General features: G+C 47.4%; 1 protein-coding gene across 1 annotated transcript in view; it reads right to left on the bottom strand.

Annotated features, from left to right (window-relative positions):
• Positions 1 to 819: 819 nt before the first annotated feature.
• Positions 820 to 17,572, bottom strand: part of GALNT12 (polypeptide N-acetylgalactosaminyltransferase 12) — a gene marked incomplete at its 3' end in the record, with an annotated part of 29,721 nt that continues 12,968 nt past the window's right edge. Inside the window, exons 4-10 of the mRNA XM_084236965.1 lie at positions 14,328 to 14,513; positions 11,666 to 11,783; positions 10,142 to 10,318; positions 7,231 to 7,362; positions 5,670 to 5,783; positions 3,914 to 4,060; positions 820 to 960 (exon numbers count right to left, since the gene is read on the bottom strand). Of these exons, the coding sequence (XP_084093091.1) occupies positions 820 to 960; positions 3,914 to 4,060; positions 5,670 to 5,783; positions 7,231 to 7,362; positions 10,142 to 10,318; positions 11,666 to 11,783; positions 14,328 to 14,513 (1,015 nt within the window). The remainder of the gene's footprint in view (positions 961 to 3,913; positions 4,061 to 5,669; positions 5,784 to 7,230; positions 7,363 to 10,141; positions 10,319 to 11,665; positions 11,784 to 14,327; positions 14,514 to 17,572) is intronic.

Below are 17,572 nucleotides of genomic sequence, written 5' to 3'. Positions count from 1 at the left end.
AATCAAACATTGATTTAAATGACCAAATATCATTTATGAACAAATTCGAAATCGAATTCACAGAAAACATGAAAATTTCTTCCTGACACTCTTGTATGATAAAAATGACATAAGCATGTTTTTAAGTTATAAAGGTAACTATGCAAAGCAAAGATTCACACCACAGCTAGGCACGTTGGAAGTCCACTGTGTGTGCAGGAAGTTTAGATGCTGAATTGTTCCTTCGAGGCTTCAGCTTTGGTTAGTCCTCTTTGGCTAACATAAACATTAACCACCTTTCTGAGTTTTGACTATGGCAGCACACAAGACCAAACAGCATTTGTTATTAAATAATCTAGAAGATTCCAATGACCTGAAGGAATGAATACAACGTTCCTAGAGTCCACATATTACACTGGGAGAAGCCCAACTCGACTTTTGAGGTATTATCAGTTTGTGCAAAGTACATGACGTGAATCTAATCTCCACACCTGTAAATGTCTTCCTACCTGGCACTCCTTGCAAATGCCAACATAAGACATTCACCTTTTTTGCCAGGGGGAATAAAAAGGCACGGTAGCATAATATACTTGATAGAAAAATATTTAAAGGTTTTAATTCTCTGAAAGCTGAGTTAACGTTTTATAATTACCCTTAGAAAACAGGGTATTGGGGAACAATACTAAAGTTTGCAAAATCAGTATAAAGTGTATTCACATTGTTATTAGATCCAGCGTCACTTTCACAAGTGAAAGGCAGCCACGCTTGGTGGGTGGAGCTGAGTCTCTGCCGGGCACAGAGTCGGGGCCCTGCTGCCCCTCTGGGCTGTGTGGTCACACTCTACGACATGCGCTCCTTGAAGAACCACTGCTGATGATCTGAGTAGGTGCAGTCTCGCAAGACGGGTATGAAACTGTCAGTGAACATCTTCTTCTCAGCCTGGACACATTTCTTAGACTGTCCATGAAAAAAAGAACCATCCTACAAAAGATTATATAGACATTGGGTATTCAAGAGAATGACAAACAACCCCTCAGATGGTATCTTTTTCCTTAAAACATGTTCCTAGGAGCTCAGGGTGAGTGTTATCACGTCAGGAAAATTTACTGAAGGGTAAGTGCATTGTTGGAAGGCACCTCAGGGCTGTCAGGGCAATGAGAGGGGTGCTGGCCTCTCCTAGGAGCCCTTTACAGCATCCAAAGCCACTTTGTCAACACCAGTGGTGCCACCTGCTGGCTGCTCTGGGCATCAGTCAGACCCAGCATTTCCCTACTGCTTTTCTTCCAAGAAATCGTGACCAAAGATCCTTTATTAATGTCTCTCACTTCTCTTAGGTCAACGAATTTCATCCCCAACAATCTGCCTCTCTTACAGGAAAGTCAGGAGAGATGGATTTAGTTCCAGCTTGGTTCAGATCAGCTGGGTGAGGCGGCAGGCCAGCTAGGGGGAAGTGGGTTCTACCCACCATGCCAATTCCCAAACCCCAAGAGACGATGACCCTCTTTATTGCCTCTCTCCTCTTTCCCAACTGCTGTGGAGTTAATTCAGCAAGTCTCTCTCCGAGTCCTGGAGTTTATCTTTTCCCTCCACCTCTCTGTTGTAAGCTGTGCACACCCAAGGAACCTACATGGCTGAACAGCAAACAGGCAACAGCCTGTTTCAGGGAAAGAAACCTTGGAAATAAAATTTGATGCAAAAGAATCTCTATAATATTAATCTTGCAAATCCTCAAAAGGGGTGACAAGCTGCCTTTAGAGTATTAAGAAAAATAATTAAAAGTATCCCTTTTACCCTTTAAACAATCTTACTTTTCCTTAAATGGCACCTGAAATCAATGATAAAATTTTAATGACACTCATGGGCTTACAACGGCTTCCTGTTGGAAGAAAGCAGAGAAGGTGAGGGCATCACAGAGGGGTCACCTTGGGGGTTACAGAAGTATTCTTCCCTCTTTTTATTTTTTAATATGAGATAGACAGCACTAGGGTGCTTGGCTTTTCCAGGTAGTCTCCAGAAACTTCACTGCTAATTATAACATATTCTACAGAAAAGCATCTTCCATCTTCTTAGACTTAAAACGAACCCATTTATAAGCAGCAGATGACCTGGAGCCAGGCTGGGAATGAAAGCTGACCAAGGAGACAAAAGAACTAATTTTTCTTTCGAATTCTTTTCTTTGGATTTTAAATGCCCCTATGTACTTCAGTGCGCCAAAGGCTATGGCTGATTTATGAGTGCCCTCATGAGCTGCCTGCCAATGTGGTGGGGCTAGAGCCTGCAAGCCTCAAGTAAGGCCCCTCTCCAAATCAACAATGATATTCTAACGGAGAATGGAAACCACCAGAGAGGTGCCTTCTAGGATATTATGCTGCAAGCAATAAGGACAATTTCTGGCCATGCATCGTATCCTTACTAGAGTTAGGCAAGGCTGCTGTTACTGTCGCCATTTTAGAGCTGGGAAAACCAAGCATTCAAGAAGTGGAGTGTCTTATGCCTAGATCTCACCTGACAGCCTCGCACTGTGGCTATTTGTTTCACTGATTTAAACCCTATTTCAGGGCCTCCCCGGTGGTGCAGCGGTTGCGCACTGGGCTGCGAGGCTGCCCGCACCCTCTGCAGCGCCGGTTCCATCCCCGGCTGCTCCCCGGCCACCGGAGGAGGGTCCCGCATGGCGTGCAGACCTCTCCTGCCGCCCGCTGCTCCCCTCAGCAGTGTACTTCGGTCCTTCTGCCTGCTCTGCTCCCTGCTCTGGCTCTGGTGAATTCTCTCACCCTCCCGCGCTTCTGACTGTACCCAGTGCATGTATAAATAAATAAATAAATCTTAAAAAAAAATTAAATAAAAAAAAATAAACCCTATTTCATCCTGCAATGCATTCAGGACCATTCCTATTCCCACCCCAGTACAGGGGCCGGTGTAAGGGAGATGGAAAGACCGAAAGGGGGCCTCCCCGGTGGCGCAGCAGTTGAGCGCTGGGTTGTGAAGCTGCCTGCAGCCTCTGCAGTGCCGGTTCCATCCCCGGCTGCTCCCCGGCCTCCACCGGAGGAGGGTCCCGCATGGTGCGCAGACGTCTCCAGCCGCCCGCTGCTCCCCTCAGCAGTGTACTTCGGTCCTTCTGCCTGCTCTGCTCCCTGCTCTGACTCTGGTGAATTCTCTCACCCTCCCGTGCTTCTGACTGTACCCAGTGCTTGTATAAATAAATAAATAAATCTTAAAAAAAAAAAAAGAAAGACCGAAAGGGAGTCAACAGGGAGGAGAGAGGGAAAGTGCTAGTTACAGAGGCAGGAGGCTGCAGGGCTCCAGGGCACCCAACCATCCCCCCAGAGCACCCCCAGGGGGTCACATCCCTGGGCCCCTATAGGACAAGCCAGAGGGAAGCTTTACTTCTATGCTCCCCCACCTCAGCAGCCCCTGGGACCCAGAAGACAGCAAGGAAGTGTTAGGGGGAAAAGGATGTCCTAAAGCTAATTCCATACAGGCTTTGTGGACTCCACCCCCACCCCAGGCCAAAGCCAAACACACTGAGAACTCCAAATCCCATCACCACCAAAGGGAAGGTGGCTGGGACCTGAGGGTGGGGTTAAGCAGCCAGACTGGTATAAAGCCAGACACATGGGCTTTGGAGGGGGTCCCCCCATTTTTGGCTCTCCACCAGCTCACAGAGTCCAGCCAGCTCTGAGAGTGCTTTTTGGGTTTCCAGGTCGCCAGATCAGGTAGGACACATTAAAGACTTCATTTCCCTATTTTCTCCCTGAATTGTACATTTTCCTTATTTCCCTTTCCCTTGTAAATAAACCTTTTATTAAACTTTTGTATGTGCCTGTAGTGGAGTATTCATAAGTCCCTTGTAAGCGCGCGGGTGAGGACCCACAGCCAGGCAACCCGTTCAATATCGGGGCTGCCCTATAACAGCAGGAATGGAGTACTTGCTCACCTCCCGCAGGAAGAACTTCTGATTCTCTGGGGCAGTTTCCTGGCAGAGATGCATGGTGAGAGTGTCGGCTCCCGCTTCCACAGCTAAGCAGGCCTCTGGTTGGTTGGTGTTGTAGCGCAGTTCATTCTTGGATGTGTACTCAAAAAACTAAAAATGGAGCAGCGGACATGCGTCAGTTACCCTCTAACACGGAAAGTGGGGCATTCACTGGATGAGAATGAACCTGGGGTCACAAGAGCCCATCAGTCTCCTCCAGAATGTGCCCCCTCATGTGGCAGACCTCTTGGCCATGAGCAGCAGATGCAAACTGGGGGCTATTCTTATGCCCACCCCCTTTGCTAGAGTGAGGGTGGTGTCTGGATCATCCACACCCACTGCGCCTAGCCCTGGGTTGGGGTTCAGTAGGGATGGGATGGATCTGAGGACATGCATCTTGAAGCTTTCAGCTGGAAGAATACCTAAAAAAGATGGAAGAACCAGAGTATGAATATGAAGTTGGAGGGACCTAAATTGTGAAAGTTTACTGTTGACCATAAGGTGGCTTAATATTCAAATGGAATTGGAATGACTCCAGGTTGGAAGAAAACTTGAGTTCCCTTCATCTTCAGGCATTTGATCCTCTCAGGATGGTCAGGCTTTGAAGGTCCAGAACCTCATCTCCTGGCTCATCTGGATCCTTGACTGGCCTGGCGGTGAGGGGCCCATTTGCTTTCCTGGGCTGGGAGTTCTGTTCTGCCCTCAGACCCTTCAGGAGTTGCTCAGTATGAAGCATAGCACTTAACCCAGATAGATCTGCCCAGGCCCCCAGCGAAGGCAATTACCCTAAACACTGCTTTGATGTGGGAGTATGCAGCAAAGCCTCTAATTCCCTGTAAGGACTAATTCTAAGGAAATCACCTGAAATGCAGATCTGTTGTTTTTTCCCTTCTCAACACCCCCCCCACCCCCCCACCCCCCCCCCCCAGGATTAGTGGCATAGGTTTAAAATTGCAAAACAGGAAGGTAGGGAATCTGTTAATATAACTACATGACAGGATACAGAGGCCAACAGAAATGATAATCTCAAAGGCTGTCTAATAATAAGCACGGCGACGTCAGCAGAAATAACAAAATATAAAACATATAAAAACTATTCAGAACGCATCAGACAAAGCCTGTGCATAAAAGAGATAGAAAATATGTCCTTATTTTAATGGTGGATGTTCTGGTCCCTTTAGCTCATTACTTGCTTCTTTTTATATTTCCCAAATATTCAATAATGAGCATATGTAACCTTTTTTTTTTTTTTAAGAGGCATGCTTTATTTATTTGTTTGCTGGTTTGTTTGTTTGTTTTGTTTATACAAGTACTGGGTACAGTCAGAAGCTCGGGAGGGTGAGAGAATTCACCAGAGCCAGAGCAGGGAGCAGAGCAGGCAGAAGGACCGAAGTACACTGCTGAGGGGAGCAGCGGGCAGCAGGAAAGGTCTGCGCGCCATGTGGGACCCTCCTCCGGTGGCTGGGGAGCAGCCGGGGATTGAACCGGCGCCGCAGAGGCCGCGGGCAGCTTCGCAACCCAGCGCTCAACCGCTGCGCCACCGGGGAGGCCCAGCATATGTAACCTTTTTAATAAAAAAACCAAACATTTAATTTTTAAAAAACACACACATTTCCTCTCATTTCCCTCTTTAGAACCCACACCTCGATCCTTGAACACAGAGCCTCCTGACATCCTCCCCCAGCCTGAGAATGTCAGACCTCAGAGAAGCAGCAGGTACCTGGTTCTGGCCCATCCCATGACAGGGGTACAGAATGACCTGGTGTCCCACGATCTGGTTTTCATTGGGAGGATTGTAGTCAAAGCAATAGCCACGTAGTCCCTTGCTCTGGAACTAAATAAAACATAAAGATGGTATTTTAGTCCACATATATATGACAATATATTCTACCCAATGCTCTGAGGGTAGTAAACGGATTGAGAAGAGTGCCCACCTCATGAATCAGACTCAAGGGTAAGAGCCCCTTATATTTCTAGTTTTAAAAATACATGTACAGAATCATGACCCCTATTTTAAGATGAAAAACATGATAAGCAGGGAGACTGACCCTTTAGTCTGGAGAACTCGTACCTCTTCATTTATCATTAGTACAGCCTTATTACTACACTAGTCCCAACATAGCTGAGCTGTCACATGTACCAAAGAGCTCCTGCTATTATGCAACTGCACAGAACACCAAATTGAGAGACCCAGCATTCCCTAGATCAGAGGCCCACAGTTCTAGATTACAGGAACAGTGTAATACAGGTCCTGCCACAAGTGGACATACCCAGGTCTTGGATCCAGGACCTCTGACTCCAACCAAATACCCTCTCCTCCGTCAGTCAACACTGTCTTCTCTAATGTCACCTCTAAGTTACCTTGTGGCTCTAAAACCCTTAAATCACTGTAAGAGTAAAAACCATGGGAGGTTCACTCTCCCTCCTTGGCCAGCTAGCAAAGGAAAACTTTAAAAACTAGGAGGAATCTGAATATGGGCTAGATAGTCAATGATACCATGACATTACTGCATGATGAGGGGTGCTGGTGGTGGAAACATGCACCGAAGTATGTAGCAGTGAAATAACACGGTGCCTGGACTTTGCTTGAGAAAAAGGAAAACAAGGGAGGGTGGGATAGAGGAGGAGGAGAGCCAGAGAGGCAAAAATCTTGATAATTTCAGTATCTTGACCACAGGCTTCATTATGCCATTCTTCTATGTTTCTTTGTGTTTCAACACTTCATAGTGAAGACTGAGTTGAGTGCATTCATAGCCTGCTTTGTATGTATCGAAGCTTCCAGATGAGACAACCACACTCCCTACCCACAGGACACAGCAGCAGAGACCTCGTTCCCTTGGCATGGTTCTTCACAAGCCAAGGCACAGGACATCTGAGTTGGCTTCATCTTAGAAACATTGAGGCTTTCTAAATAACAGAAATGACTCTCCTGCCCCACTACTGCTTTTGTGGATGCCCAAGTGGGAATTATTAACTAGTCTGTTCACTGAGGCTTGAATTAATGTGAGAGTGTTTAAGTGAAAAATAGGAAACAGAAACACAAATGAGTCAGAGTTTCCTCATCTATAAAACGGGAGGCTTATACTTTGCTAATCAAGATGGCATCTAGTGCTCACCTTCCAGACCAGAGCCCCAGACACAAGGGGAGAAGGTAGAAGAGTGAATGAAAAGGAGGGAGGGGTTAGAGGAAAAGGTCCCCACAAGAGCCTTTTCTTGCCCAGGACTTGTCCATCGACCTGGAGGCCAGCATGGCCTGCCCACCACACGTGCGCCTTGCTCACCATCCCGAAGAAGCCAGGCCTGTCTTCAGGCACATGCAGTTCTGGATACACATTCTCCAAAAACCACCTGAAGTCCTTACACTGGAGCTTCTCACGGAGCTGCCGCCTCTCTGTCACGTCCCCAAAGGGTTCCTGAGAAAATAACACAACGGTGAGCCCCTGCAGGTCACAGCATTCCTGTCACAGCCCCTCACCCAATGCCCGTTCGCTAAGGGTGGATTGCGTGCCATGCCCTGTGCAGGGGATAAAAACCAGCCCGAGAGAGAGCTGCAGCTCTCCGGCAGGACTGTGGCACCATCATTTCCCAGGTGCTCTCACTAGAGGGAGGAGCCACCAGGTGCCCGAGGCAAGGACACCAAGCACCTGCCTACGGAACCAGAGAGCCAAATCCTGGGCCTACCCCAGCCCACAGGACCAGCACATCCCTGAGCTAGTGGCCCCAGGTGTCACTGCTCAACCACTGACATCTGAAAACGTGCTCTCAAACACAGGCACGTGCTCCGGATGCAATCATGAATGGAAACTCAGGTGTTCGACATATTGAGTCTAAATACACACTTCTGACAGTAAGAGCAAAATGCTGCAATAATCAGCAGTTGTGAAAGTTAGTTTTATGTACAAAACTAATAATTAAGAGCTTTCAGATACTAAGCGAGCATCTACTTAACCTGGCAAATGTGCGGCCCCAGGAGCAATGCTGAGGGATGGCGTTACTCTCCTGGCGTGGTTCATGATATTAAACCATTCAAATTCAACAAGTTAAATATTTGGCAAAATAGTAATAGTGAGTCAAAGTGTCAGAAAAAAACATTCAGACTTCTAATTTCCCGGAAGGTCATTCTTTGATGAATCACCATGCTCTCATTTTAATACTGGACCATTGAGCATCCAGAGAGATGGTAGAGGCAGAGCCCCTGTGACATATTCTTCAGGAACCTTCAACAAGGGGGAACTGGGGTTCCAGACTGGATGACAGGAAAGAGCAGATGCTTCTACCCTGCAGCCTCAGGCAGGACAGAGGAAGCAATGACCCTGGAGCTCAGAGACAGAAAGAATCAAGGGGGAGGCCAGGGAGCAGGGCCAGGTGTCCAGCAGAACAGAGAGCAAGGAAAGTGAGGTCTATCGCAGTGCACAGGCGCCAGGCCCAGCTCTACCCACATCAGCTACCAGGCCATGGGCACGTTCCTTAATCTCCCTCTCTCCAAATTTCAGTTTTCTCCTATACAAAAATGAGGCTTTCAGAGCTAGCCTGGCAGGATGCTGAAAGGGTACAGGGAGGAGACTTTCATCAAGCAGCTAGAAGAGAGTCTTAGAGCAGGCCTTCTTGCAAGCCAGGTGGCCCTACTAGTTATGTGAATGCACAGGAAATGGACGCCCTGTCCCAAGGTGTGCTGGACTGCACAGGGGCAGCATGGGGGGTTGGGTGGGAAGGGTAAGGGGTCTGAATCCTGGGATGTTTCAGGAAAGAAGAGGCAGATCCTGCATGCTCAGGAGCCCGAGGGCAGAAGCAGAACAAGGCTGGAGGCGGGGGAGAACAAGTTTGCTGAGATATTTCATCTTGAGGCTCATGCCTCAAGATGGCCTGGAGCATGGGCCAGTCTCCCACAAGTCAATGGGAGTGAGGAAGGGGGAGGAATTGTCTCAGCACAGTGGGTGGTCAGCATCTATGGGGGGCAAACCACGTGGCTGAAACCTCAACACTCCATCACTCTCCTCTCATGAACTGCTTGGCCAGGCCTCCCCCAGGGCAAGGTGGACCTGCACCTGTTAGGCCGTGGGCCCCACCTTCAACACCTGCCACACCTGGTAAGGGGAGCAGAAGGCAGGGTTGACTGGCCCACTGGCCTCTTCTCTGTCTGGAAATGGAAGCAAAACAGACTCTCATTTGGGAAGAAGTGGCCTCTGGGGCTCGTGGACAAGTCAAAGGGCCAATAAGCAGCTCAGGATGGAGACCCCAGACCACCAGCTAACGAGGCAGTCATGCCCCTGAACAACAACTTCAGGATAAACAACTGCACCTTAATTTGTACACTGTGTGAGGACTCAGTCCCACATGACAAAGGGATAAGCCTGCTGTTCCAACATCGGAGGAGGGATGCATAGCTAGCATGTGAGACAGGCGCTGTCAACAGCCCACAGCCCACGCGCATTGTTGGCTGAGACTGCATTTGCATGTTTGCCTATTTGCTAAAATGTATTCGTAACCTCAAAATCAATACTTGTGTTGTCTTCTCGTTTTCAGTCATTTGCAGACATGTTCAGAATGTTGAAATGTTTGAGTCACCAGCGAGTCTGTTCCCAGCTGAGGTCTTGTTTCAGCTCTCACACAGTGAACAAGTGTCCTGTGGACAGTTGACCACGTTTTTCAGATTTCTGGGCTTTGTGCTGGGGGTTTGAGTTGAAAATGGTCCCCAGGCATAGTGTTGAGGTGCTGCCTATAGTTCTTCAGTGCGGAAAAGCTCTGATATGCCTTTTGGAGGGACCAGGTCAGTCAGACAAGCTTCACTCAGGTATGAGTTACAGAGGGACCCTGGCTGTGAGTTCAATATTAATGGATTAACCATACTAAATAAGGTAGCTTTTAACAGACAGACAAAAAACCAAGTTATTTGATTGGCTAGTTGAGAAATATGTGACCTGAGGCTCACAGGTATCTAACCCTGCCTTGCCCTAGAAGCAATAGCTCAGTATCCTCTAATTCCAAGTTTGCAGTGAATAGAAAGTCTATTGCTGTGAGCAAAAAGAATCAACTGTATATCATTTGTAAGTGAAGGAATGTTTCCTCATTCTTGTGTCATGACTTCCAATTCCTATTTTATTTTCAGAACCACTTCTCTTTGGTACAGAGATCAGAATTAGCTGTTTCTGTTTGGATGAAGCTAGATGGGGTGCAGGAGGGTGGGGAACTCACCAAGCGGGCATGAGGATTGCGATGGTAGTAGAGCTCTTTAAATTCATCCATCCACACTTCGGCTGCACGGACACTGTTGGCCAAAGCCTTTTTGCGGGAGTAGGGAGCTTGCTTGGGGAAAACGTGGCCGACGTGAGAACATGGGTGTGTCTCCAGGATCCCACCGCATTGCCAGATCTGCGCACAGAGCAGAAGGCCAGTTCGTGAGTGGGCAGTGTGGGCTGTAAGTCCACATGCCTGCAGCAAGGAGGCCGGGCACACGGCTGTCATGATGAACACTGCCAAGACATCACCCTCCAGGGGGCAGGAGGCACATCCCCCACACATGTGGGACAGAGAACACAGTCAAAGAGCAAGAAAGCAGCCCAAAACAACCCTCAGAACCCAGACCCCCAGTCCATGCACTGAAACTCATGCACTTGACTCACAGGGGTGCCCATAGTTGACCTTGCTGAGAACACATTTAATCATGTAAAACAGGCTGATTACCTGATCTCCTAGCCACAGAAGATAGGAAAGCAGCGAGTAAGAAGAGAGGTTTGGAAGGGAGAAAAGAAGAACTTCTAGAGGCAGGCAGAGCAGCCTGACACCTAGGGAAGAGGCAGAAAGACCATTAAAAGCACTCCCCAAAACACCATGGGCTGAGCCATCTGGGGCCATTTCATGCCGAGGCATATCGCTATGGACACTCATCATCCCCAGCATGGATGACCAAGGACGGCAAGGGCTTGAACCGTCAGCAGAAGGCCACGTGTTGTCTAGTAACTTATTTTTACCAAGGAAGGAAGCCATATAATGCTCTTTTCTCCTCAATAAAATGTTATTGAAATTTTCAACTTTCAATGGAAAGGCAAGAATATTCATGGAAGGTTTTGATACTTAAAATGCAAGACATAGTTAATGGGACAATCTACCTTTGGTTGCTCAAAGGGGCACCTTGAGTCAGAAAGAGCAGAACCAGTAGGAGGACTCATTACAAAAGCAGACTCCTGGTCCCAACAGTGCACCTACTGAATCTGACTTTCTGGAGAACTTGTCTAGAAATCTGCCCCTTTCACAAGTTTCCTGACCATTCTTATAGGTATCCAAGTCTGAGAGTCACTATGCTAAATAATGAGGTTACTTCACGAGCAGCTAAGCAAATCCCAGCTCCTATCGATGGGAGAAGATGGCAGGGACCTGTATTTCTATTAGTCTCTGCAATTTGCCCTTTGAGTGACCTTGAGCAAGTCTTGTCCTAGACCAAGCCTTAGTTCCCCCTCCTCTGTAGAGTGAGAGAAAAGAACTAGGTGCCGTGCAAGGCCCTTTCCTGCCCCAAATCTATTAAATACACACACACACACACACGTATGTTTAGAAGTTTATATAAGACAAGCATGTTTATAGGATGCAAGGGCCATTATATTCTTTCAGGACCAATGGATCAAGTGCCAATAAGGAGGCAAAGTTCACCAGACCTTCATAAAATCCCATCAGAGAGAAGGAGAGCAAGATTAAAAATGAACTAACAACTATAGTACTTACCCTAAAGGAGAATTCGAGGTTTTCTCCGCCCCAAACTTCCATTCCTGTATCATAAGACCCCAGATATTCAAAGTATTTCTTACTCACAGCAAACAGTCCACCAGCCATCGTTGGAGACCTAGAAAAGTATGATACCGTGTTTCAATGCCAGCAGCGGGACACCATCACGGTTGGTTGAACTTCCTTGCTTACAAGCGGGTGGTCCACTCACCATCTCATAGCCTATGGAGTTCAGGCGCTGGGCCTGGTGCTAGGCTGGCCTGCCCTGGAAAGCCCTCAGGCATCTCACCAGGCAAGCACAGGAGCCTGTGTGATAACTGTGTTAACTAAGGTCAACCCAGGGCCCTTTGTCAATACCAAAGAGGACATGGGGCAGAGGTGAGGGGTCAGGCTAAGTTTCCTGAGAGCAAATCTGCAGGACCAAGGGAGGTTAGCCAAGATAAGGAGTAGAATAGTACTCCGAGAAGACACCAGCTAAGGATGAGAGAAACCCTTGTACTTTTAGATGCATGGACAAGGATAGATGAAAGAGAGTGTGTTCTTCTTGAGGATGGCAGATTCTGGGCTGACATGGCACAGTCACACAGTAAGAGTAGAGGTACTCACTGATGCACTCAGAGGCCAGTGAGCAGTGGACCATAAAAGGCAGCTCTGGCAGCTCCCCCAGGGCCCATTCCTCTCCTGCCTGAGTGGTGTGCCTTGCAGCACTGGCCTGCTTCTTCAGCCAGCCTTGTTTTCTCCCTACCAGACTCATCCAAAAGGCAGCACTGCTTTCAGAAATAGCCCAAGGCTTCTATCCAATCACAGCAGAAAGCCGTAAGGTCAACACAGAGATACAAAAGAATAAATTTGGAAATACATAACATTAACAGTCCAACAACTTAAAACTTTAAGATCCTCCAGTAGCAGTTCTGGGCCTTCATAAAGTATTAGTTTTGTCACTCCAAGCTCTGAAGAATCTGAGAAAAGTACAGCAAGATTCCTTATAGGAGGGAAGGTTCTAAAATACAAAGCACTTTCACCTATGTCCACCTGAAAAGTCTAGAAAACAGGCAAGGTGGATATGCCTGATCTATTTCTCAGGTAAGGAAACAGGTCCAGGGACAGAGTGGAAGGAGGGGGGGGGGGTGTCAGCTGGCCACATCACTCAGCATGGGGTTGGGGAGGTCATGGGAGTACATGTCAGTATCACAGTGGATACGTGGCCCTGGATAAGACCCTCCCTTCTCAGTGCCTCAGTTTCCAAACCTGTTCAGTTCAGTGAGGAGTTGAAGAGAATGCTCCCTAAGGGCTCTGACAGAAGCCTAGGCACCACCCTCAATTCCTCTCTGCCCCAATTCCTACTCAATTTTTTCAACATCTCTAGAATGTACCATCTCCATCCATCTTCTTCCGCACTATCATTCCTGACCTGGAAGACTGCAAAGCTCCTAATAGAGTCCTTCCTGCCATCCTGGCCCTTCCAGGCCCCTCACCATGTGCATCCACCACATTCTTTAAAGAATACAACAGACAAAGGTTATTTCCAGCTCAAATGACTTCAATGGCTTCCACCCTCTTATGGGAAAGTTCAAACTCCTTTCTTGGTTTCAAGGCTGGACACGACTTGACCCAATCCATCTCTCCAGCCCCATCTCTTGACACTGTCTCCATACTTGGTCCATTCTAGCCATCAGTGGGTCATCTCAAGGGAGGAAGAATTAAAAATTCTATCTACCAAATGTGGGTACAGATCACAGACACCCTTTCTGGCTCAGTACTCCAGTAGTAAGTACAACTGAAGTCTGACTTTTGTTTTTCTTTCACATCCGTCTTCCATTCGGTCATGAACTTGGAAGAGGAAGAAGAAGCCAGACTATTCAACACCTCAAGAAGGTCAGCAAGTATGAAAGTTCCCCTTAAGCTTATTCTACTTGAACCCAGGCTCAACAACTGGCTAAGCTGGCTCTACGACTCCAAAGTCCACTCACTTCCCCCGCATCAAAAGGGGGCTGACTGAGTGTCCTCAAAATGATGAACATAAAATTGACATATGACCCAGCAAATCCACTCTAGGTATAAGTCCTAAAGAACTAAAAATATGGAGTCAAACACAGAGCAGTACACCAATTTCAAAACAGCAGCAATATTCAGAATAACCACAAGGAAACAGCCCATCAACAGATGAATGAGCATGCAATGGAATATTATATATCCACAAAAAGGGAAGAGTTCTGGAGTTCATAATGAAAATATGTTGAGGGAAAGAATTCAAACAAAAAAAGGATAAATACTGTATGATTCCACTTATATGAGGTATCTAGAATAGAGAAACTCATAGAAACAGAAACAATAGAAATCACCAGAGGCTGTGGTGGGAAAAAAGGGTATAGAAAGAGTATCCATAAGGGATCATGAAATACTTTTGGAAATAAATAGAGGTGTGGGTTGTACAACATCATGAACGTGCTTGATGCCACTGAATTGCATACTGTAAAAAGGTTAAATTAGTCAATTTTATGTTGCACATGTTATCACAATCTTTTTAATTAATTAATTATACTACTATAAAATCCATGTGCAAAGCAAAGATTTTTAGTAAAAACAAGGAAGGGGAATGGGCTATAGCTAACCATCCCTCCAGAGGGCTGGCAGGTTTACCCAGATGCAAAGGCAAGCTGACCTGATGACATCGATGGGGGACCGCATCTGCTTCCTCTCCCTCTCGGGAACCACGTGCCATGTGAACACCAGCCTCCAGTCGAAACCGCCGATCTGGGGTTCTCCGGAGTTACCCAGGTACTCGAAGGTGTTCCAGTCAATCACATCAATCACAGGGCACACCACTGCCTTCTCCTCTTCATGGATCCTGCAAACACCCAGACACCCAATCTCTCCATGTTGCCTAGAGGTAGAGGACATTTAAGAAATTTGGGGGTGAACCTTCCTCACACTATTACTAGGAAATAGGAACTCCAGTGTGAGAAAGGCCTACTACTTCTCTCATTCCAGGTGTCTACAGCCATGTCAAATCATGGGGCGCCAATCTTGGGAGGGGTATATGGGAGGCAGGGAGCAAAGAGCCTGCAAAGTCCCACAGCTTTAGGGCCACCCTGGTGGCGCAAGGGGCTAAGCACCCCACTATGAAGCAATCCACAGCTTCTGAAGCACGAGTTCAATCTCCGGCCAGCCAGTGAGCAATCCACATGGCCAAGCAGACCTCTCCTGTCTCGCCCACTGCTCCCCTCAGCACTGTGCTTCAGTCAATCTGTCTGTTCTGCTCCCCACTCTGTCTCTCGTGAATCCTCTCACCCCACGCATCTTTGGCCTGTACCCCAGCTCTTGTATGCATAAAGAAATTAATCTTTAAAAAAAAAAAGTCCCACAGTTTTAATAGTCTCTCATTCTATCTATGGATTATTCTGGCTAAACATGAAACCCTCTATGAAAATCAAGATATGTAAAAGTCAAAAGTAAATTTTAAAACAGAAAGCAGATTTTCATCTCTCAAGATTGCAAGAGGCTTTGTCATTTAATCACAATGAAACATATTAAAGTCTAGAAATAATGATCTCCTTATAAACAGAGAAACACCCAGACCAAAAGGTCAGCTTTGGAGTTAAAATATAATTATTTTTAAGATTATATTTTTATTTATTTACGCATACAAAACTGGGGTACAGGCCGTAGGTGTGGGGGTGAGCAGATTCCAGAGACAGAGTGGGGAGCAGAACGGGAGGATCCACGGAAATACACTGCCGAGGGGAGTAGTGGGCAAGTCAGGAGAGGTCTGTTGTACCATGTGGGTAGACCCCTGGCCTGGTTGGGGATCGAACTCGTGCAGCAGTGGCTGCTGACAGCTTCACAGTGCTGAGACTTAACCCCTTGTACCACCAAGGAGGCCCAAAATATAAATTCTAATACTACCCCTTATTTGCTGTAGGACATCAGCCAAGTCATCTAAACTCTCACAGCCTGTAGCCTCATGGGTAACACTGGAAATAATAACTGTTCATAAGTGAGCGCAAGGCCTCCCTGAGGAACCTGTAAGATGGCTACTGCTACTCATGCCTATTACTGTGAAACATTACATAGACTGGAAGATGCCTATGTGATGCATCTATTCTCCCCGGAGTCCCTACTGCCAGTCCTGTCCCCCTTCAGCATGCTCTAGACTGTGTTTCTTTGTATTTGACAACACAGCAGAAAGATGAACTGAGACTTTCTCTGGGTTGTTTGAGGGATAGTTATCTAAAATCTAAGATCTATAAGTCATAACAGTCCTACAAAAGAATGGTGTGAGGAAATAGAGATCAACCACACGTGAGTCATAAATGTCCTTAGAATAGCACCAGAATGATAGAGGCATGACAAACACCACGCTGGGGTAAGAATTAACTTCAGGGGGAATTGCATGATTCAGAACACATGGTTTGCGCTGGAGACTCAAACCTGTGAGTTCACGAAAATGAGGAAGCTGGAAACTGAGTATCCACCAACATCCCAATCTTTAAGTCAACTGAGGGCATTATTAAAAGGTTGAAAGGGGGGCCTCCCTGGGGCACAAGGGGTTAAGATGCAACCTATGAAGCAATCCACAGCCATTGCAGCATGAGTTCAATCCCCCGGCTGGCCAGAGAGCAACTCACATGTTGCTGCAGACCTCTCCTGACTCACCCGTTGCTCCCCTCAGCAGTGTGTTTCAGTCAATCTGCCTGTTCTGTTCCCCACTCTGTCTCTGGTGAGTCCTCTCACCATCCACACCTCTGGCCTGTACCCTAGTTCTTATATGCATAAATAAATAAATCTTAAAAAAAAAAAAAAGGTTGAGAGGTCAGATCCAGGAGGCAGGTTCAAAGATGCTGCAAGCCATAGCAGAGATGTCCAAGGACTTGTGACTTGCAATTGAGCTGTTTAAAACCATGGGAAGCCTAATTTTCTAAGAAAAGGAAAACTGCGGGAGCCAGCATTGGCAGAAAGGACTCTTAATCCTGGTTAGAGAATGTGCAGGCCCGGTGGCAGCATGCCCCATGGGGGCGCTACCCACCTCTGGGACACAGCCGTTCTTTGCTGTAGGGCATCTGGCAGCTCTGGTCCCAGAGCACACAATGCCAGAAGCACTACCTGGTTGACATGACAACCAAAAACATTTTACATCCCCAGAAGTCCCCACAGGGAAGGATTTACTGGTCTTGGTTGAGACCATCTGAGGGTCAGTCTGTAGTCTAATGTATCTTAACTCTGGAGCATACCTAAGTCCCTAGGATGCTTTAGAAACACCCAGAAGTCCAGGCCTCATCCCCAGAGATACAGATCCAAATAATCTGCCCATAGAATTAGTAGGTCTAAAAGTTCCCCAAGTGTTTCTAATGGGCAATCAAGGATGGAGAATCCCCTCACTTCCAGGTATGGAGCAAAGGCTTGTCACTTGGAAGGGCTGCCTCACTTTCCAAAGCAGGGCTAGAGTGGAATTCTAGGCAGCATTAGCATATCAGAGAGGGGTAAAGTGGCTGCCCCATGCCCAGCAGGGGTGGGAGCAGGGCAAATCTACCAGCCCAGGTCCAGAGGAAGAACTCTGTCCCTATGTTCTAGATAATCTCAGACTCTGCCAGCAGCCTGAGGAACCCTGAGTCCTTGCTGCCGGTGAAGCCTATCAGAGCTGAGGGGGAGAAAGAGGATGCAGTGGCAGTCACAGGGGACAAGGGCCTAGGACAGCAGGCGGAAGCTTGGTTTCATCCAGGTAGGGAAGCAAGTGGATGTCAGCTCTTCCATATAATCAAGCAGCCAAGCACTGGGGGCTATGGAAAGCAGTTTGTCAACTACAGAGACCCTGATCCTCCAGCCTTTCACTCCGTCCACATGGGGAGACCAGAGATCCCCCCCCTCCCCAGTCCTTCCTCTCCCACCTGGAGGAGCTTGGGGTTTGCC

The sequence above is a fragment of the Talpa europaea genome, assembly GCF_964194135.1.
Source record: "Talpa europaea genome assembly, chromosome: 7".
NCBI classification, from domain to species: Eukaryota; Metazoa; Chordata; class Mammalia; order Eulipotyphla; family Talpidae; genus Talpa; species Talpa europaea.
This window is presented reverse-complemented; position numbering and strand designations above follow the sequence as displayed.